This window comes from Elaeis guineensis, chromosome 2 (assembly GCF_000442705.2).
Source record: "Elaeis guineensis isolate ETL-2024a chromosome 2, EG11, whole genome shotgun sequence".
NCBI classification, from domain to species: domain Eukaryota; kingdom Viridiplantae; phylum Streptophyta; class Magnoliopsida; order Arecales; family Arecaceae; genus Elaeis; species Elaeis guineensis.
This window is the reverse complement of record NC_025994.2, coordinates 14252765-14276653: the sequence shown is the minus strand read 5'-3', so window position 1 is coordinate 14276653 and position 23889 is coordinate 14252765. Positions and strand designations below refer to the sequence as shown.

Genomic DNA, 23889 nt, shown 5'->3' with positions numbered 1-23889 from the left:
ATCAAATCTATTCAAATATGGATAAAAATTTGAGCATCCGACTAATATCCATATCCATACATGTCAAAAAAATATGGATATAGATATGGATAAATAACTATTTGATCTGTATCTAAATATCTAATTTTATTTATAATTTTATTTAATTTGATATAATACTCATGAAATTTTAAGAAAAATATATAACCACATTAACGTACTATTAATTTGATTTACCATTTATTTTGTAATAGCTTTAATTTTATGATCGTAAAGTTTAGCCATCTGTCCTATATCCATATTTTTGATATCTAACTTACATTCATATTCGTTTAAAATAAATATAGATATAAATTTTTATATCTAACTAATATCTACATTCATATCTATATTTATTAAATAAAATAAATATAAATATAAATATACTGGGTTTCAATCCTAATCAATAGTGAATGAATGCTATAATAATCACTTGTTCCATGGATAAGCCCAAGTTGAATTGAGGACTCTATGGCAGTCTCCATTGCCCAGCTTCATTCTATGGCCTCTTTTAATTGCACAGGCCTTGCTGTTAGCGGCTGTCCGGGCCCACAAAATGTCCTTTATCTGAACCGGACCACATGGGTCCAAGTTGCTGTACGCATGTCCCGACCAACATAATGTAGCACCCATTTTCTTCTCCGAAAACCATGCATACAAGATTATTAATCTAACTTTTATTTTCTTTCTTTGCAAGTGCATGTCAGGTATTGTTGCGGTCAACTCCCTCGTCATCTATCATCGAGAATGAGTATCTACAAAATAGCATCCGTACTGATTAGAGTTATCTCCGACGAAAACTCTCCGATGTTTAAGTCAGATAGAGAGACTGGACAACAGTATTTTTAATAAGAAAGATGGTAAAGCTCAGCATCGAAGAGGCTTACGATACTGTTTCCTTATCCCCTTTTTATAGATAAGATGGTTGTAATCGTCGGATATAGTCCCATATTTTATGGCGTAGAATCATTGGGCTATAATCTCGTAGCGGGTTATTAATCTCCAAGGATTACGCTGTGATATTTGAGGGATAACCGTCCGTGATGGTTATGGTAAGTTGAGCGAATCGGTTGACCATGCGTTGGGAGTTGTCCGTCGATTAGTAACTCTGAAATACCGATGGTTGAAGTAGTCCACTGTCTGTTGTTTCCGAACATCGGCTGCTTACCGATCTTGAATCGGTGCGGTGTGTTCGGTTGGATGATTGAAAGTAGTGTCGGTCTGCATGTTCGGTCGGTAGTCACTTTCAAGATCATCTGTTTGTGGGGCTAGAGTCAGATGTCGGTCAGTCTGTGCTGGAGATTGATCGGTTTATGGAGGTTGGTCAATTTATGGAGGTCGGTCTGTTTATCCCAACAGTTGCCCCCCACTCCTGAGTCCAATAGTGAGTTGCCGTGTGCATCGCCATGTGGTCTATTGTTTTGGATGAAAGGAGTTGTTGTCCGTCATGTCAAATCCCGACTCTGCCGCCACATTCTCTAGAGTACGGCCGATCAACCACTTTGTCATTTTTGAGTTGTCATATCAGCAAGAAGATCTGGTGTCAGGCGTCATTTGTGGAAGGTGAGCCGGCGCCAGGCGTTATATCGGGAAGGCGAACCGACGTCGTGCGATTTAATTCTGGCATGTAGATTTTCGCCACGTGTCGAGGTGTCATTAGATCAGAGCTGTGTATGCGGATGGAGGTGACGTGGTTTAATCTGGTGTAGGTGCGTTGAATTGTCGGGTTGATGATGGGTCCGAATGCTACCACATGTCATCATCCGATGTTGTCTCAATCTGGCTGCTTTCATGTAGGCTGTTGGGTGTTCCTCTATATAAAGGGCTGCTGTCAGCCAGGTATTTATCTTTCATTTTATCTCTTCTGGTGGGAGAGCCCTGTCAGAGAGCTGCTCTCGTGCGAAAATATTTTTTGTCGTTTTCTTTTTTAAGTTCCCTTTGATCTTTGACGGTTCTTCCGAAGGGTGAGATTTTTGTAGGGGGTGGTTGGTTGAAGATTCAGGCCAACGACTCCCTGTCGGGCCTGAAAGTTCTCTTATTCTCGGGTCCGATTGTTGGTCGGTTTCGGAAGCGGTATTATGCTTAGAGCTGACGTTAGCTTTTCACTCCTGATGTCGATGGTGGGGTCAACGACCCATTACCGTATATCCCGCGTCTCTGTCTCAGCTGCACGATCAAGGTCATATTTAACGGTGGATGAAAATCTGAAGCTCTGCTCTAGCTCTTCTATGAGAAAGGTACGGTCGTCGATTGGATGAGACCCTCTCTGTTTCCATACGAGTGGGTCAAGCTGTTGATGTGGTTGGCTGAGCAATGTGATCGATCAATCATCTTCATTGCTCAACTCGAGTTGTATCATCCCCGAGGTGGAAGGTGGAGTTTGTCAGAGAAATCGATCCAAGGTGGGCCTGCCGATTCTTCAGTGGAATGAAGAGCGGCGACGAAGATTAGTTGGTGTTTTTGATTTTTCTTTTTGTAAAGAAAGATGTGTAGTCGGACTTCAGTCTAATTTTGTAATCTTTCTTTTTTGATAATGAAAGAAGTATTTTTCTTCTGAAATATTTTTCTGCATCGTCGAGTCTGCAATGTCTGTTTGTAGAATATTCTCTAAATGTAGATCGTAGATCTGACCATTTCGCAGACTTTGTAGAATCTGCTAGTCGTGTAGTTTTTGATATATTTAGTTAGGATAACAATGGTAAGTCGAATATCCATCACTCGAAGCTTGATCGAGATTATACGTCATATTGTTTGATAATCGATGGAAAGCCGAATATCTCTCGACTGACCGTGGCCATATCGGTATAATTCCAATCCGATCTTGGTTGTCTTGGCATTTTGCCTTTCTTAGTTGACACTAAGTCGGCAAATTAGCCAGCTGCTTTAATGGAGAGCTAACTATGAGGGCAGTACGGCTTTTGTGGAGAAAGTCTGCATCGCCGGTGCTGGCCTCTAGTTGAAATCGATAAGTCGGTTCTACAAGGGAACTGGAATGTAGTCGGTGGTTTGGCCGTTGGTTTCTGATTTCTTCAGAAAGTCAGATCCCAAGTTGCAAGATCGATGATCCAGCCTCCTCAATGAGGACTGACGTTTCATTAGAAGATAGGTGTTGACTAAGCTTTGTGATTCTGAAGCCGACTCACATTCTAGGTGTGTACAAAGATTATTGATAGTACAGCTTCAGATTGTCGGCATTCCATATTCGAAGAATAGCCAACCCTTTTAGAGTCTCGAGCTGATAAGCGCCCGGTCTGAGTGTCTCCGATATCTTGTAGGGTCCTTCCCAGTTTGGAGATAGCTTTCCTTGATCTAGGAGTTTTGAGATTTCTGCCTTCCTCAGAACTAAGTCTCCCGGTCGAAAAATCTTCGATTTAACTTTGGCATTATAGTATCGAGCTATCCTCTATCGATATGTGGCCTGCAAAGTTGAGCTTGGTGTCGGAGTTCTGGTAGGAGATCTAAGTCGGCTCTCCGACACTCAGAGTTATTCGGTTCACGATATTGCTTAACTCTTGTCGATGATAGCCCAATCTTAAGTGGGATCATTGCTTCCGTCCTGTAGGCTAAGTTGAAAGGAGACTTTTCAGTCGGTACATGGAGAGTTGTCCGATATACTCATAAGACTGGATATAACTCTTCGACCCAAAGGTCCTTAGCTTCGTTCAGTCGGATCCTCAGCCCATGCAGGATTGTTCGGTTGGTTACTTTAACCTACCAAGTATGTCGATTCTTCACTAAGCGAAAGGCCAGGGTGCGACAATGGATGTCAGCTGACTGACGGGCTGATGTTGTATGTTGGCATACCTTTGGCATGGTTCGCACCTCCGAACCAACTCGGTCGCATCATTTTTCATGGTGGGCCAGTAGTAGCCCTGTCGCAAGACTTTATAAGCCAAGGACTTGCCCCCCAAATGGTTTCTGCAAATTTCTTCATGCACTTTCTTAAGTGCATAGTCGGCATCTGTCGGTCCCAAGCACTTCAGCAAGGGAAGGGAGAATGATTTCTTGAAGAGACGATCATTCATCATCACATACTGAGAAGCTGTCCATCGGAGTCATTTTGCTTTTGTGGGATCCTCAGGGAGGACCCCGTCTGTAAGATACAGGATGATCGGATCTATCCAGCTTGGTTCGGTTGCCAGCTGCAACACTTCTTCGACTTTATCGATGCTAGGCTGTTCGAGACATTCCACGAACGTTCGGCCCAGTGAGTTACAAGCGATCGTTGTTAGTCGAGAGAGTGTGTCGGCTCGAGCATTCTCGATCCTGAGAATGTGAAAGATCTCAAAGTATTTTATGTTCGTCACGAGATCTCTCACTTTTTGAAGATATTTCACCATGATCGGATCCCGAGCTTCGAATTCACCTTTGACTTATCCCACGATCAGTTGAGAGTCGGTGAAGATCTTTAGATTGTCGATCTCGAGCTCCTTGGCTATTCTCAAGCCGGCTAGAAGAGCTTCATATTTGGCTTGATTATTAGAAACTTTGAAGTCAAACTGCAGGGCGTATTCAGTGACTACCCCTTTTGAGTTTGTAAGTATGAGACCGGCTCCACCGCCTTGTGTGTTTGATGCCCTGTTGATGTGCAGCACCCAAGTCGACTTGGAGTCGGGTTCAGGAGTCGCAGCCTCCTTCATATCTACATCTTCCAACTTATCGTCGGCTATTGTGCATTCCGCGATGAAGTTGGCTAGAACTTGCACCTTCATGGACGGTCGTGGTCGGTATTGTATGTTGAATTCGCCTAGCTTCACTGTCCACTTTGCCATTCGTCCTGATGTATCAGGACGGTGCAAGATTGCTTTCAACGGCTGATCGATGAGGACCACAATGGTATATACCTGGAAGTACAGATGAAGTCATTGTGCTAATATGATCAGAGCATAGATCATTTTCTCCGCTCTTGAGTATCGAATTTCGACGTTGTGGAGTACTTTGCTGGTGTTGTAGATGGGTAGGTGAATTCAACTTTCATCTTTCCGAACGAGTACCGAACTAACCGTCTCTGTCGAAGTCGCCAAGTAGAGATATAGTGTTTCTCTGACCTCTAGTTTTGTAAGCAAAGGTGGAGAAATCAAGTACTTCTTTAGATCCTCCACTTCCCATTGGCCTTTTTCACCATCACTACGTTGGCGAGCCAGTCGGGATATGCGGCTTCTCTGATGAAGCCTGCTGCGAGTAGCTTGTTGACTTCTTCATCGATGGCCTTTTATCTCTCTGAAGCAAAGGATCACTTTTTCTATCTCACTAGCTTAACATTTGGGTTGATGTTGAGTCGGTGAGTCATTATTTTTGAGAGAATGCCGGGTATGTCTATGGCCGATCAAGCAAAAACATCGACGTTGGCTTTGAGCAGTTTAATTAATTATTGTCATCCTGAGTCGAACAGTTACGACCCAATTTGGACCGTCTATTCGGAATTTTCTATTATCGGGATGGAAGTCAGCTGTTTGGCTGGCTCACCCCTCTTCTGGTTCTCTCTTTGGTCTAATTTATCGACCGACAGGGAGTCTTCAGGTTTATTATTTAGGATGGAGATCAGAAAGCAGTGTCGGACAAGTTGTTGATCTCCGCATATTTCTCTGACCCCATTCTTAGTTAGAAATCAGACCAACAAGTGGTAAGTCAAGACTATTGCTCTTAGAGTGTTTAGTCCGAGACTTTTGAGTATGGCGTTGTAAGCTGAGGGTACTTAGACGACTGTGAATGTTATGAAGATGATGCTCTGCTGTGGTTCGATCTTAGTGGTTAAGGGGAGAGTGATTTCTCCTTCCACTATGACTGCATCTCCGGTGAAGCCAACTAACGATGTCGAGACTCTCCTGAGTCGGTCAGTCGGTAGTTGCATTCAGGAGAAGGTCGAGTAAAACAGAACATCGGTTGAACTTCCATTATCAACAAGTATTCTTTTTATATTATAATTTGCTATTATTGCCGATACAATAACAGCATCATCATGGAGAGTTTGGATTCTCTGAGCATCTTCTTTCGAGAAAGTTATTACATCTTGGAGCCGCAGTTGTTTCGTCCACTCCTCATCAGAAGTTGCCCCCCGATCCAGTCATCGGGAGATCAAGTTGATGACTCCTATAGTTGGCTGGTTATTAATAGCTTCCTCAGTCGGTTGGGGTCGTCGATCGAGAGGAGGTTGAGTCGGTGGATCTCTCTAATATTTTTTGAGGTAGCTTCATCATATCAGGGCCTCTATTTCATCCCTGAGCCGGATGCATTGTTCGGTGTCATGGCCGTGGTCATGGTGAAACCGACAATACTTCCTTCGATCGTAGTTCCTCATTTTCATTGGTGGAGGGTGCTGTAGATATTCCACCCCTTTGATCTCCATGAGGATCTGTGCATGAGGAGCCGAAAGAAGGGTATAGGAGTCATACTTGTTATACGTCGGCCTTAGATTCTGTCGTCGGGGTAAGGCTCACTTATTAGTCGGGGGCCTACTTGATTCGGACGGAGCCCCACTCTTCTTCTATTTCTTCTTCTGACCTTTGCTTTCGGTTTGGTGCCGGTCAGAGGCTCCTTCATCTGCATGCATGTACTTGTACGCACACTTCAAGAGTTCAACATACGTCTGAGGGAGAGTCTTGTCCAGTGAGTACGTAAATCGAGACCCTCTCAGACCTCTTTTCATGATCGATATGGTCATGTCTTCATTGAGGTCCCTGATCTCGAGTGTGGCCGTGTTGAATCAGGCTATAAAATCTTGAAGTATTTCGGTCTCTCCTTGTTTGATCGAGAAGAGACAATCCGAGGTTCATGGCGGCCACCGACTTGTGCTGAAATGGGCCACAAAGGAATATTTCAGTTGCCCGAAAGAGTGGATGCTTCTCGACTGAAGCCTGGAGTACCACACTCGAGCAATTTTCCGAAGTGTGGTTGGGAAGCTGATGCATAGAAGAGCGTCGGTTGTTTCTTGAATTATCATGAGAGCCTTGTAGCTCTCAAGGTGATCAACTAGGTCAGTGAAACCGTCATAGGGTTCCACATGCGGCATCTTGAACCGAGTCGGGATCGGTTCGTCCAAGACATGTTGAGATTTCTGATCGAGATTGGGTGGTATGGAAATCAAAATCGTTTGAAGATTTTTGACCGTCCACTTGTAGTTAGGCAAGTCGGCGGTCGATTTTTTCAAACTTACGTTCGTAGTCTTCGAGTCGCTGGTGATGGAAAACTCCAGGGGTTGAACCTCCCGATGAGTTAAAGGGAGAAGCAGATGGTGTTCACGGTCGCTTTCCCTTCCTTGCCTGATCCAACTGAGAAGGAGAGGGGCACCATGAATGGTGGGTGGCGCATCGAGAGCACTGCGAGCACTGCTACTCATCCCGATGAGAGAGCCGAGACGGCCGCTCTGGAGGAAGAGATGGAGATTGCCGTGGATGACGACGGCTGTGCCTGGATGGCACTGAATATGCTGCCGGTTGCTCCGCCGACGGCTATGGTGGCTGGATCTACTGCTGCTGGAGGTTTCTAACCACCTCCGTAAGAACGTTCATTTGCTTCACGATCACAGCAATTTGGACATCCGTGGTGACCTTGGGTTTCGGAGAACTGGACTCTGCTACCGGAGGTAGGGGAGGAGCCTCTTCTCGATGGAAAGAGTGCCTCGCCACTCGCCGGTCCGGTTGCTGTTGATCGTTGAGCTTTGGTTTTCATCATCGCGAGTTGTTGTCCCCCTACTTGGCGTGCCAATCTGTTGCGGCTAGCTCTCTCATCGTCTGTCGTCGGGAGCGAGTACTTGTAAAACAGCATCTGTATTGATCAGAGTTATCTCCGATGGAGATCCTCCGATGCTTAAGTCAGAGAGAAAGACTGGGCAATAGTATTTTTAATGAGAAAGGTGGCAGAGCTCAGCATCGAAAAGGCTTACGATGCTGTTGCTTTACCCTTTTTTTATAAATAAGATGGTTGTAACCGTCGGATATGGTCCCATATTTCATGACGTAGAATCATTGGACTGTAATCTCGTAGTGGGTTATTAATCTCTAAGGATTACACCGCGATATTTGAGGGATAATCGTCCATGACAGTTATGATAAGTTGAGTGAATCGGCCGACCACGCATCGGGAGTCGTCCGTCGGTTAGTAACTCTGAAATACCGACAGTTGAAGTAGTCCGCTGTCTGTGGTTCCTGAATATCAGCCGCTTGCTGATCTTGAATCGGTGCGGTGTGTTTGGTTGAACGGTTGAAAGTAGTGTCGGCCTGCGTGTTCGGTCGGTAGTCGCTTTCAAGGTCGTCTGTTTGTGGGGCCAGAGTCGGATGTCGGTCGGTCTGCACTGGAGATTGATCGATTTATAGAGATCGATCGGTTTATCCCAACAGGTATAAATATATCCACGAGAGTTAGCACCTATAAAATTTTCAGAAAAGAAGCTAGAAGAATAGAGTCAGGATCCTCTAAGGTAACGCTAGTGTGGTTGGCCATGTAACATGCGACCCAACCTGTTGCACCATTTATCTCTGAAGGTGTCAGCTACCATGAGGGAATCGAGAGAGTTCAACATTCGCCTATAGTCCATGGTCCTGGAACTAAGGTGAATCTAAGCTCTTTTCCCTTCTCTTTATTCTTTTTATATGTAATCGCAACACGCACTAGGATGATTTCATCCTAGGCCACTAGTGGATCTGGTCATCTAATAATTTCTCCAAGTGAGCCAAGTCCCTATGGCAGCTAAGAAAAAGGGAGGACACCATCATAAAAAAAATTTTACAGGAGATAAAGACTACAGGGAAGGGTCCTTGCTCTGGTAAATTAAACATTTGCTTCTAGGTACTCCTTAAGATAAATTGCTGACTGATGGATATTCTTTTTTTTTTTTTTCTTTTTCTAGTTGTTGTGGCGGAGCCAAAGAATCTGACAACCATTTACTTCTAAGATGTAGTTACGTTTCCTCAATATAGAATCACTTTCTTCACAACATGGTCATTCGCAGAGCCAATTTTGATGGAGGCAGCCTGGAATATTGGAGGAATGACAAAATTTACAAGTTATCAATTCAATGTAGAAAATGGTAACCTTGTGTCCTTTAGGCTGAACCACTGGTTGTTAGATGGGCCGCTTAGAGACCTCTTTTCGGATCTTTTCATCTTATCTTTGAACGCAACACTTTCAGTTGCAGATTTCATTTGTACAGCGAACCCTAGAGGGCATTTTAGACAGGTGATGAGCGACAAAGGACAACAATATTTTCAGCTTCTCTCCAACCTTCTACAAAATTTTACATTACTTGGCAATGCTAACCAGGTCATTTGGAAATGGGATAGAAATGGTATCTTCTCAACAAAAAATTGGTATAACTTCCTCACTCACGGAGGCATCATTTCCTGCACTGTACCTTTAATTTGATCTCTGCCTGTCCCCTCAAAAATGAAGGTTTTTGCTTGGCTTCATCATCAAAATAGAATACTCACCGGTGAGAACCTGATTAATGAAACTTTTATGCCCGGATCGTGCTTTCATATTCATGCAAAATCAAAATCAAGAAGATCATACCTTGCACCATCGCTGTCCAATATGCTAATCAACCATGGGGTGCCTGGCTTCAGGTCCCTGGTCTTCTCTCTCCTCACCCTCCTCCTTAACATGAACGATTAATGAAAAATCATTGCACACCTTTTAAGACTTGGAGATAAGGACCAGGGCATCTCTATTTATACCTGCACATGCCTCTCCCATCACAAGACTAAAACCTAATGAGAGTTTAACTACAGTTCTACTTGTTTAGGAATAGGACTCTTTAATTAATTGGGCTTACCTTAATTGATTCAGTACATGTGGTTGAGCCAACGAGTTAAACCCGACTAAGTGCTAATTAGGCCATCTAAAAGAGTCAAATCCAACATTCTCTCACTTGGCCTATATATTATCACTTAAAAATAACTCTTTGGTTCTCCCAAAACTTTTCGCTTGAAACAACAAAATATTTTAATTTTTCAAAAAAAAACAAAAATAGCAATAACAATACTGAATCAAAATTTTGAAATTGACCCGACGAGTATGCACTCATTTTAAAAATTTATCCAATTATCTATTTCTTGAGTAAACCCTTTATATTTTGATAAAGCAAAAACCATTAATGCAGATCATCGCGGTTATATATCTTAATTAACATACTCTCTTCCATATATCATGACATCAATAATTCTCACTTAACCCAGTCTTATATACTGGAGTACATAGGCTATAAAATCATAATATCTATGATAATAGTCCCACTATTATATCATACTTTTGTTTACTTTAATTTGGATAAAAGTCAACCATAATGTATACAAAACAATGATTAAAAAGAAGTAATAGGAGTCAATAAACCATTAAGAGATCTCAAAATAAATATTTATTACAAATTAAATATTTTAATAACAAATGCCCATAACTTTTATATGCTCTTTGATAATTTGGGCACTAAACCTTCAGTCAAAGGATTAGTTATCATACAAACAATACCAATAAATTCAATAAACACTTGATGACTACTAATTCTCTCATTTATAGCAAGATACTTAACATCAATGTACTTATTTGTATTGGTAATCTTGCCACTATTTGAAAAAAAAACTGTAGTAGAATTATCATAATAAATTTTCAGCAGCTTGGAAATAGAATCCATAACCTCGAGCCCTGAGATAAATTGTTTTAGCCATAAAGCATTTGAAGAAGCCTCGTAATAACTTAAATATTTAACTTTCATAGTAGAGCAAGCAATAATGTGTTATTTTGCACTCCTCCATGAAATTGCTCCACCAGCCAACAGAAAAATATAGCTTGTTGTGGACTTTCTACTGTCGAGGCAACTGGCATAATTTGCATCTGGATAACCAATCATCTCAATTGATTGGTTATCCTATAAGTAAGTATGTAGTCCTTAGTCCCCTAAAAATAGTGTATCACTTTCTTGATAGCTTTCCAATGGTTCATATCTGGATCACTCTGATATCTACCAAGCATTTTCAAAGCAAAACTGATATCAAGATGAGTACATACTTGAGTATACATCAGATTACCCACTGCAGATGCATAGGGTATATCCCTCGTCTGATTTCTCTCAATCTCATTTTTGGGATACTGAAGTTTACTGAATTTATCTTCTTTAACAATTGACACCTTACTTGATGAGTAGCTCGACATTCCAAACCTTTCTAAGATCCTAGTAATATAATTCCTCTGAGACAAACTAAGTAACTTTTTACTCCTATCACGATGGATTTCTATACCAAGAATATAAGAAGCGTCTTTCATATCTTTCATATCAAAATGTTCAAAAAGAAAATTTTTAGTTTCATACAAGAGACCTAAATTACTGCTGGCTAGTAAGATATCATTCACATATAGAATCAAAAATATAAACTTACTTTCACTCACCTTCAGATATATACATTGATCAACAATATTTTCTTTAAATCTGAAGGAAACAATGATATGATATAACTTTAAGTACCATTGTTTGAAAGCTTGTTTAAGACCACATATGGATTTCTTTCATTTATATATCAATCTTTTATTTTCTTGCACTGAAAACCCTTCAGGCTGTTCCATATACACCTCTTCCTCTAAAATTTTATTCAAGAATGCAGCCCTGACATCCATTTGATGTAGCTTTAAATCAAAATAAGCTACTAATGTCATAATGATTCTGGATGAATCTTTTTCAGAAATAGGAGAAAATGTTTTAAAATAATCGATGCCCTCTTTTTGAGTGAATCCATTTGCAACAAGTCTAGCCTTATACCTTTTGATATTGCCTTTGGAGTCTCGTTTGGTTTTTAAAATCCACTTACAACCAATAGGCTTAGATCCTTCTAACAATTCGATAAGTTTTCAGACTTAATTTTTACTTATAGATTCCATCTCATCTTTCATGGCATCTAGCCAAAGTTCAGAATTATCTCAATTCATGGCATCCTTAAATGAGACTGGATTATCCTTTATCCTAATATCATAATCACATTCTTATAAGTAGACAATATAATCATCTAAAATGGCTGATCTTCTAATTCTAGTAGATCTCTCCAAAACTCTAGATTTCATATCATTATTGTAATTATTTTCAATCGAGTCAAGTTCATTGACAAACTGTTCAGGAAGTGATATATCAACTACCTGTTAATATTCCACAATCTCAGGTTCATTTGGAACATCTCTAGGTGTTATTGTAATAGAAAAAGATTATCTTATTTTTTCTTATATCGCATTACATGATTTACTACTTCCATTGTTTTGTCCATCCTCAATGAACCTAGCAGTTCCAATTTCAACAATTCTAGTGGTGTGTGATAGACAATAAAATCTAAAATCATTTGACCTTTCTGGATATCCAATAAAATAATAACTAACAATTTTGAAATTCAATTTTTTTCTTGTGGTTTATATAATCGAGCCTCTACTGGACAATTTCAAATATATAAATGCACTAAATAGGGTTTCCTACCCATCCATGAGTTTTAGGAATGACTTTACTAGGTACCCGATTTAGGATATATATAGCGATTTTCAAGATTTCTCCTCATAAATTTAAGGATAATGAGAAATTACTAATCATACTCCTCACCATGTCCATCAAGTTTTGATTACACCTTTCAGCCACACTATTGTGTTGGAGATTTTCTGGCATAGTATACTATATTATAATGCCACACTGTTCAAAGAATTTGGCAAAAAATCTAGGATTATAGCCAGATTCATCATATTTACCATAGTATTCATGACCCCTATTAGATCTCATAACCTTAATTTTCTTGTCCAATTGATTTTCAACTTTAGCTTTATACACCTTAAAAGCTTCCAAAGCTTCAGACTTTTCATGCAATAGGAAAACATAATCATAACGTGAGAAATCATCAATGAAAGTGATGAAATATCTTTGCCTTCCAAAACAAAGTGAAAGATAGCTACAAATATCGACATGTATCAATTTTAAGAGTCCTTGACTTATAGTGTATGCTTTTTATAATTTATAATTTATTTTTTTTAATATAATTGATACACATACCAAAATTACTAAAATTTAGATCTAGTAAAATGCCTTTCTTAACCAATCTAATCATCCTTTCTTTTTATATATGATCTAATTGCCTATGCCATAGTATTTAAGAACTTTTATTCACAATACCATGTTTCATTCCAATATTAACATTCAAAATAAGTAAACATTGTGTAAAAGAAGAATCCAAATTAATTTTATATAATCCATTGCACAATGTTCCAGTACTAACCAAAATAGAATTTTTTTATCATTCTAAACCTTAAATTTACAAAAGTAAATGAAAAACCTTCTAAATTAAGTTTTACCAAAAAAACTAAATTTTTAGATACTGAAGGAACATAAAAGATATCATGTAGATCTAATTTAATTCCAGTGTCTATAATAAGCCTGTGGGTCCCAACTGAAATGATCTTAGACTTCATCCAATTTTTCATAAAGATCCACCACACTTTATCATTTGGCTTCCGGCTTGAAAGGAATCTCCTTCTTTTTGAACAATTTTTTTTTTCTCGCAATCCTTCTTGATATGTCTCTCCTTATTACAGAAAAAATATTTTAATTTATGAAAATTTTTTTGGGTGGATTGCTCAATCTTTTATTTTCTTTCTTTGCCTTCTTTCTTTTAAGATGCTCTCTCAGAAACCATATGAACAACTGGGATCTTTTTTTGTTTTAATCTCTCTTCCTCTTGCACACACTGAAAAATAAATTCATTCATTGACCATGATTTCTTGTATGTGTTTTAGTAAATTTTAAATTGGATAAACTATGATGGAAGAGAATTGAAAACAAACTGGACAAAAAAATTTTTAGATATTGTCATTCCTAAGTCATTCAATTTTTCAGCTATATCACATATTTTCATAATTTACTTTCGCACTCCAAAAATTTTATCATATTTCATAGAGGTTAACTTGTTCATTAGGATACCGACTAAAGCTTTATTTAATTTGATAAACTGTTGTTCTATAGAGGAAAGGTACTCAGAGCCTAACTAATTATTAGAAATAAATCCCTTAATATCTCTCACTATAGAGCTCTTAATAATCATGAGAGACAATCTATTAGAACGCTTTCACTTTTCATATAATTTCTTCTTATTAAGAGAGCTAGTGGGAGTAGGAGGATCAGACCGAGGCTTACGAAGGGCCAATCTAAGTCTAGGAATCCTAAGACAATGAGAAGCTACTCATGCCAATTAGGATTATTAGATCCATTCAATAAGAAAATGTTAAATAGATACGACAAAAGTAAAATAGGGGTTATAGCTGTAAATAAAAGAACATGCTCACAATCACTATCATGATGTAGATTCTAAAATATAATTCTGCTAATAACACTTATTATATAACGATAAAACACCTTTAGAAAAGAATCATAGCATATAATAAGTGTCAAAACTAATTTAATCATAGATCTAAACATAATAATCAATGCCAAAACTTGTATTACATAAATCACAAATATAAAAATTTTTAAAATCAATAATAATATAAAATATGTAAACAAGAATAATAATTATGGTATGAATACATAATTTATGTTTAATTATGACTCTATATATTAGTTGTAATTTCATTAGTTTAACTAACTATGATCATAAAAATTTGAGGTTATTCCTACCTTTGGATGTAGAACTCCTCGTCTTTGTGCAATTCATGTTAGTCAACCTATAGCTGTCCGTTTTGCATCAAATTATAGTCATCTTTGGATCAACTATAATAGATATATTTTTATATAATTTCAAATCATAATGAGAGAGAAGATCATTAGTCCTCAACTACTCAGCTACCCAAGATCCATAGAACACTCCGGACCCTTTGGGGCTACGCGAAAACACACTTGAACAATATAATAGTGAGTAAAATTATTAAATAAATAATTTAAAATAATTTAAATTATTTAAATATCTTACCATATATAAAAAACTCAACTATAATATTTTTCAAACCTTCATAAGTCCAACGGTTCAAAAATCACTCAAATTAGATGTAAAATGAGCGAGTTATAGTGATTTTATCAAAAAAATTAATAATAGAGGACTGAACCGTAAATAACACACAATATAGGGGGTTTTCTTAAAAACAACAGGGACTTTAATATAAAAACTTTATTACAGGGAGCTAAATGCAATTTTAAAAGGACCTTTATGTAATAAAAGGTTATACAGGGGGTTTTTTGTAAAATACCAAAACTGACCTTAATGGTAATGGGTTTCGGATCTGGGACCATTTGGATCCGAAACTCGAAACACAAAAGACCTCCTCCTTCCTTGTGAGAAAACCCTAGATGGGCTTTCTCTCCCACGCGCCACCATGGCCCCTTCCACAGGCTTTGCCTCCATCGTGCTGCCCCTACCTTCTCCAACGCCATCTCCATCGCTAGTGCCGTAGCGAGAGCCCCATGGCCTCCATCTTTGCAGTGAAGCTGAGCTTCATCAGGAAAAGATTGGCGGCACTTTAGATTGAATTCTGACTATTGGATCGTGCAGTTTTCTTCCTTAACACAGTTGGGGATGCTGACAGCCGTTGGATCAAAGGTCGGATGGAATCTGGGTCGTCGATCAGTGCATTTAATCTCCTATTCAAAATCAAAAACTACCACAACCATTGGATCGGATGATAGATTGAATTTTGACCATTCGATCGTGCAAAACCTTTTGCCTTGCCTGTGAACCGTGCCTGTGGACCGCGAAACTATTCTCGTGGACTGCACCCTAGCTTTGTGGACCGAGCGACCTGTCCACCGTGCACCGGAGGTTATTTTTAGGTTTTTTAGGATATTTTGGCTTCATTTTTACTTCGATTTTTATCTGAAAAATTGAAAAAAAATATGCGTTAAATTTTTCAATTTTTTTTTTCATTTTGATGCTTAAATTACTGAATTAAATCAATATCTTATTTTTCATAAATATATCTAATTTCATATATTTTTTTAAAATTACTTATTTTTCAAAAAAATTCAAAAAATTCATGAAATTAGGTTTTTAAGAAGATGTTAACATTAAAAATTATCAAAAATATCTTCAATAAATATAAAAATACACTACTTATCAAAACACGAGGCCCCGATCAAGACCTCCAAAATAAGAGCTCAACCTTAAAGATGAGCGAGACAAGGTACAAGCATTTCTAAAATTAATAACATTCATAATATTTGATCATGAATAGGTCAGTAAGCAGTCAAGGATGAAGTGGGAGATCGAGGCTAGGCCGAAGCCTCGAGACTGAGCTCGTAGGTCTCGCATTCGAAGCATCTAGGTCAAAGTCTCGAGATCGAGCTTCCAAGTCTCAAATCCAAAACATCCAGGTGGGCTAGGCCGAAGTCTCGAGATTGAACTCACAAATCTTGGATCCGATGTCATGGGCTTAACCTTTCACTAGACCAAACCTGTGCGGCACCTCAATGTCACCTGCACAAAGGAGCCAGCCAATGCATGCTAGCGATGGAAAACCAAAGTAGCAAACAAGGCAAATACGTAAAAGGCATAAGAAAGGCAAGACAACACACTCAGATATAGGACTGTAAAAATAGTACTTTCATTATGAAATGGAAAGATTACAAGCCAATCCAACTGCTGCTCAGACTACAATTAAGGGGGCCCAAGAGGCAGAGGAGGCAACAATAGACACCGCAAGAATCCACAAAAGAATCGGCCCACTGGATTGTTCTTGCCCACCCTCTTGATACTATACAAGCAGAGAATCCACCCAAATCCCATCTGGGGGGTTCCAAAGAATTGAGGAGCATTGCGTTTTGCTTGCTCATCGCTGGAAGCCCCGACACATGAAAAACACCCAAAAACTACTCCAAAACAAGAAAAAATGGCCTGGCGGTAGTTGCTCATGACATTTAGTTACAAGATATGTACAAGACAGTGTCAGGGGCCATGGCCAAGCAAAATGCTAGGCAAAATGCCCCTGACAGACTCCCCCACTTGATTAGGTCGATGTCGTCGTCGATGTGTTCTGCTTGTATGCTTTGACCCGATCCTCCTTGTGCCATAGCGAGTCCTCTAGTTCCCAACTTGCTTCTAACTGAGGAAGTCCTTTCCACTTCACCAGGTGCTGAATCACCTATGCGCCAGTGGATAGAACTTGGACTCTGTCCACCAAAATGCTGTCAACCCGTCTCTCCAAGGAGGTAGTAGTAGGGGTCAGATGGCTTGACATGTTCCTCATGGGATCCACTTGGTCGGCATGGTATGGCTTGAGGTAGCTTCCATGGAACACTGGATGTACCTTGAGCCATGCAGGAAGTTGCACTCAATAGGATATATTTTCTACTCTTTCAAGGATGGAGAACGGACCCTCGTACTTGCAAACCAATCCTTTATGTACTTTGCAAAAGAATCGGAGTTGGGCTGGTTGGAGCTTGACCAACACCATGTCGCCTTTCTTGAAGTTTAAAGGTCTCCCCTTTGTTAGCCCACTTCTTCATCTTCTTGGCAGCCTTCTCTAGGTATGCCCATGCAATCTCAGTATTGCAATGCCACTCCTTGGCCAGATGGTATGCAGACGGGCTATTCCCGGTGTACCCCACAACTATGGTATGCGGAGTGGAGGGTTGCTGTCCAGTGATGATCTCAAAGGGGCTTTTGCTCGATGCAAAGCTCCACTGCAGGTTGTACGAGAATTGGGCTATGTCGAGCAGTTTCATCCAATCCCTTTGGTTGGCACTCATAAAGTACCGTAAGTATTGCTTGAGAAGAGCATTTATTCTTTCAGTCTGATCGTCAGTCTGGGGGTGGATATTGGTGATAAAGTATAGCTTGGATCTAAGTAGATTGAAGAGCCCGATCCAAAACCATCCCGAGAACTTGGGATCCCTATCACTGACAATATTCTGAGGGATGCCCCAATACTTCACCATATGCTTCAAGAATAGTCGAACTGCCTCCTCTGTAGAACAATGCGAGGGTGTCGGGATAAAGATGTTGTACTTGGAGAATTGATCCACCACCACTATAATCAACCCATACTCCCCCACTTTTGGCAAGCTCAATATGAAGTCCATAGAGATGCTCTCCCATGGCCATTCTGGCACAGGCAAGGGTTCAAGAAGGCCACCAGGCCTACTTCGCTCCACTTTGTCCTGTTGGCATATGAGACACGTTCGGACAAACTCTTCCACATCCTCCCCTATCTTTGGCCAGTAGTATAATCTCTCCAAGAGGGCTAGAGTTCGGTGCATTCCCAGGTGGCTGGCCCAAAGAGTATCATGGCATTCTTCCAAGAGTTTCCTTCCAATGTTGTCCACTCGTGGAATGTACACTCGACGTCCTTTTGTCAAAATGAGTCCATCCTCGGACCAAAATTACCATGCCTTTCCTTCTTCAATGAGCTGCTTCAGGGTAATAGCCATGGGATCCTTCAACAATCCTTCTCGAATCTTTGGTAGAAGGGTTGCTTGAACTTGGCTAACTTGCCCCTGCTCCTACACCTTTAGAGCGACAAGCTTGGCCTAGTGGCTTAAGGCATGACCACTTGGTTCATATGCCCTGGCTTATATTCGAGGGTCACATCGAACTCCGCTAGGAAGTCCTACCAGTGGGCTTGTTTTGGAGACAACTTCTTTTGCATTTGAAAGTAGCTGAGGGCCATATTATCAGTTCGGACAACAAATCGTGATTTAAGGAGATAGTGCCTCCACACTCTTAGGTAATGAACCACTGCCATCATCTCCTTCTCATGGACGGTATATCGCCTCTCCATATCATTCAGCTTTTGACTTTCAAAAGCCACCAAATGGCCTTCTTGGACTAGGACCCCTCCAATAGCAAAGTCTGAGGCATCAGTGTGGACTTCAAATGGCAATTTGTGATCTGGGAGCTGCAGGATGGGGTCCTCCATCACTGCTGCTTTCAAGTCCTCAAAAGCTTCTGGACACATTAAAGACCAATCCCACAATCGATCCTTCCACAATAGCTCGATCAGGGGTGCAGCTCAGCAAGAGTAACCTGCAATGAACTACCTATAGTAGTTGACAAGTCCAAAGAAAAATCGCAACTCCATTACCTTGGTAGGGGCCTGCCACTCTTGTATAGCATGGACTTTCTCCTCGTCCATTCGGATCATGCTGCTGCCGACACGATGGCCCAAGAACAAAATCTCTTCCTGTGCAAAGTAGCATTTCTCCTTCTTTACAAGGAGGGAGTTCTCCCGTAGAATTGTAAGGATGGTCCGTAAGTGCTTCACATATTCCTTCAGTGTCCGACTGTATACGATGATATCATCTAGGTACACCACCATGAATTTGTTGAGATAGTTATGAAACAACTGGTTCATTAGTGTGCAAAACGTGGCTGGGGCATTGGTTAATCCGAAAGGCATCATCAAAAATTCAAATGCCCCATACCTCATCACACAAGTAGTCTTGCCTACATCCTCCTTTGCGATCTGGACTTGCCAATACCCGGATCAAAGATCCAGCTTGGAGATATATCATGCTCTACCAAGCTGATCGAACAAGTCCGCAATTAAAAGAATTGGATACTTATTCTTTATGGTCACCTTATTCAGGGCTCGATAATCGACACACAATCGAAGGCTCCCATTTTACTTCTTTTGAAAGAGCACCAAGGCTCCAAAAGGGGCCTTTGAGCTGTGAATGAGCCCTCCCTTTAGCAGCTTGTCAAGTTATTTTCAGAGTTCTGCAAGCTCTGGTGGGGCCATGTGATAAGATAGACGTGCAGGAGGCTTTGCCCCTAGCTCTAGCTTGATTTTGTGGTCCACCGCCCGTCTGGGCGGCAAAGTCTTAGGCAACTCGGGAGGCATCACATCCTCAAACTCCTGCAGAACTTTCAGCACCCCAGGAGGGAAGAGACCCATGTCCTTTGTTTCTGTTTCCAGCTTCAAGGCAGCACATAGGTTAGTTCCCCCCTCTTTATCCCTCTCTTTAGTTGGAGAGAAGAGATCTGCTGCATCCCCTCTTGAGTTTGCCGAGCAATAGGGACAACGCAAGGAGACTCATCTCCCATCATGCACAAGGCATCTAGGAATGGCATGGGAACCACCCTTGCCGCTTGGAGGAACTCCATGCCTAAGATGACTTGGAAGTCATCTAGTGGTACAGCCACGAAATTGGCCTTCCCACTCCAAGTTCCGACCCGCACTGGCACATCTTTTGCAAGTCCAACAATAGGCCGGGCTTCCGAGTTCACCGCCTTCATTCTGCTAGAGTCCCTCTCTAGCTTCAACCCTAGGTGGGTAGCTTCATAGTCGACAATAAAGTTGTGGGTTGCCCCTATGTCCACCATCACCCGGGTCACCCGACCATTGAGCTCCATTTGTACATACATGAGCTTGTTGGTCCATCGACTAGTTTGTTGGTGAGTCTGGGGTAGCTTCGACTGCTGCAGTTACGGCTTTGACTGTTGCTGCTTCGACTACTGATGTTGCTGTTGCTACTGCTTGGATGGCTTGAACTGCTCCCCCACTTGACTCTTGATGGCATTTAGCAGTCTGAGAGCACCCATATGAGGGCCCTCAACTTGCTCCTCCTCATCATCACTGCTGTGGTCATCATGGCTAGTTGGGCTCTTTTGCATGCTAGCTTGTAGGGCATTGAGAGCTTGCTTCTGGGGGCAGTTCTTCACCATGTGCAGCCCTCCACATAGAAAGCACCCAGACTTCGGGGTCCTTGCTGGCTCGGGCCCCTTAGCCTTGAAGTCTTTCTTCTTCTCATTCACCACACCCTTTCCCTTTGACAGCTGCTGATTCCTAGAGGTGCTTAGAATGGGCTTCTTCTTCTAGTGGTCAGAGGGGAGGTAGTCTGTGAAGTGCTCGACTACAGCTTGAGTAGATGCCAAGTCTGTGACACCCCTCCACTGCAATTCCTGCTGGGCCCATGGTTTCAAGCCCTCTAGAAAGTAGAATAGCTTGTCTTTCTCGGACATATCCCGAATGTCCAACATAAGTGCCGAGAATTGCTTCACATATTCTCGAACAATCCCAATTTGTTGGAGACGACTTAAGTTTTATCGAGCGATAAACTCTACATTCTCTGGCAAAAATTGGGCTTTAATCTCCCTCTTCAAGTCCTCCCAATTGGCAATGATGCAACACCCCGCCTGAATATCTTCATAATGAGTTTGCCACCATAGTTTGGCATCCCCGATCAAGTACATGGTAGCCAAGATCACCTTGGTCTCCTCTGAGTTAGGCCGCACCACTCGAAAGTACTACTCGATGTCGAACAGAAAGTTCTTAAACTCATTTGCATCACGAGCGCCACCGTAGCTTCGAGGCTTTGGTGCTCGCATTCGGCCTGCTCCACCTTCCCTAACACTTGGGGTCGGCATGGTACTAACTGCCCGAGTCAAGACTGCAACTCTGGTGGTCAAGTTATTAAATTGATCCCGCAAGAGCTTAATGGACTCTTGAGTATTGTTGCCTAGATTGTCCATCATTTCCACGAGCTATTCCCGACTCAACTCTAGGTTGGCAACACGATCAACCAAAGAGAATAAATGCACCATGTTCTTGTCGATCTAGGATAGTTGCATCTCCACTGTAGAGATCTGTTCCTTATGGCTTTGTGGTTTCTCAATCTCAGCTTATCCTTCCATCGGGACTGAGGAAGCAATCGTTGCCTCCTTATGCACCATCCCACTCGTCTCAACACCGTTCTTGCATCCCATTTGTGTCATGCCGATGTCCACGATCGTGCTGGCTCTGATACCACTTGTCACGGGCTTAATCTTTCACTAGACCAAACCCGTGCGGCACCCCAATGTCACCTGCACAAAGGAGCCAACCAATGCATGTTAGTGATGGAAAACCAAAGTGGCAAACAAGGCAAACATGTAAAAGGCACAAGAAAGGCAAGACAACACACTCAGATATGGGACTATAAAAATAGTGCTTTCATTAATGAAATGGAAAGATTACAAGCCTATGCAACCGCCGCTCAGACTACAATTCAAAGGGCTCAGGAGGTAGGGGAGGCAACAATGGATACTACAAAAATCCATAAGAATACCAGCCCACTGGATTGTTCTCGCCCACCCTCCCGATACTATACAATTAGGGCATCCACCCAAATTCCATCTAGGGGGTTCCAAAGGATCGAGGAGCATTGCGTTTTGCTTGCTCATCGCTAGAAGCCCTGACACATGAAAAACATCCAAAAACTACTCCAAACCAAAGAAAAATGGCCCGACCAAGTGAAATGCTACAAGACAGTGTCAGGGGCCATGGCCAAGTGAAATGCCAGGCAAAATGGCCCTGACACCGAGGCATCCAAGTTGCAGTCCTGCTGAAATCTCAGGATCGAGCTCTCAGGTCTCGAATCCAAGGCTTCCAAGCTGTAGTCCCCACTGAGATTCTGAGGTCGAGCTCCCAGGCCTTGAATCCAAAGCATCTAGACCATCCAAAGTCCTAAGGATAAGCTCCCAGGTTTTGGATCCGAAGCTTCTAGGCCGACCAAGATCCCGGGGCTGAGCTTCCAGGTCTCAGGTTTGAAGCATCCAGGCTGACCAAGATTTCAAGGCCAAGTTCCCAGGTCTCGCATCAAGGCTGACCAAGACCACGAGACCAAGCTCCTAGGTCTTGCATCCGAAGCATCTAGGTAGACTAGGCCGAAGTCCTGAGACCGAGCTTCGATGTCTCAAATCTGAAGCATCCAGGTAAGATTGAGCTCCTAGGTCTTGGATTCAAAGCATCTAGACCAAGGAAAATCTTGAGATTGAGCCAGAGGTGAGTCTTAAGACCGAGCTTTGAGGTCTCGAATCTGAAGCATCCAGGCGAGACCAACCTTCTAGGTCTTGCATCCGAAGCATCCAGGCCAAGAAAAATCTCGAGACTGAGCCTAAGGTGAGTCCCAAGATCGAGCCGAGATACTTCAATGCCAAGGCCAAGAAAAAGTTCCAAGATCAAGAGCCTAGGTTTCGGATCTGAAGCATCCAGGCCAAGAAAAATCTCGAGATCGAGCCTAAGGTGAGTCCCAAGATCGAGCCGAGGTACTTCAAAGCCAAGGTCGAGGAAAAGTTCCAAGATCGAGCACCTAGGTCTTGCATCCGAAGCATCCTGGCCAACGTTCCAAGATCGGGCTCTCGGGATGCACATCCTCAGCATTCAAGTCTCGAATTCCTATCAAGGTCCCAAGTCCGAACACCAGGGATGCGCATCTGACGCATCCGAGATGCGGGTTCCTGCCAAGGTCCCGAGTCTGAGCTCCTGAGACTCATATCCGAAATATTTAAGCTACAGTTCCTATCATGGTCCCGAGATCGAGCTTCTGAGACTCGCATCCAAACATTCAAATTGCAATTCTTGGCCGAGGCCTCGAGACCGACCTCCTAGGTCTCGCATCCGAAGCATCCTTGCTGAAGTTCTGAGATCGAGCTCCTAGGTCTTGCGTCTGAAGCATCCAAGCCGAAGTCTCGAGATAGTCTTGCATCCAAAGCATCTTGGTCGAAGTCTCGAGAATGAACTCCTAGGTCTCGCATCTGAGGTTCTGAGGCTGAGCCCTTCGAGATGCACACCCAAAGCATTCAAGCTATGAGTCGCTGCCAAGGTCCCGAGCCCAAGTTTTAAAGACTCGTATCTGAGGCATCCAAGGTGTGAGTCCCTACCAAGGTTAGCATCCAAGCTATGAGTCACTGCCAAGGTTTCGAGCCCAAGTTCTCAAGACTTGCATTTGAGGCATCGGAGGTGCAAGTCCCTGCCAAGGTTGGCATCCAGGCTACAGGTCACTATCGAGATCCTAAGCCCAAGCTCCTCGAACTCGCATCTAAGGCATTCGAGGCTCTAAGGCCCTAAGACCAAGCTGAGCCCTATCAAGGATTCGAGTCTGAGCTCCTGGGACTCATATCCAAAGCATCCAAGCTGCGGTCCCATCGAAGTTCTGAGAATAAGTTCACAGGAGTTGCA

At 41.9% G+C, this 23889-nt stretch overlaps 1 protein-coding gene across 1 annotated transcript; it reads right to left on the bottom strand.

Moving 5' to 3' along the window:
- Nucleotides 1-19659: 19659 nt before the first annotated feature.
- Nucleotides 19660-20303, bottom strand: LOC140855219 (uncharacterized). The gene is made up of 2 exons (XM_073251096.1): nucleotides 20002-20303; nucleotides 19660-19945 (listed from the first exon to the last, which is right to left on the bottom strand). Exons 1-2 carry the CDS (start codon nucleotides 20301-20303, stop codon nucleotides 19660-19662), a joined length of 588 nt encoding a protein of 195 aa, XP_073107197.1.
- Nucleotides 20304-23889: the final 3586 nt, after the last annotated feature.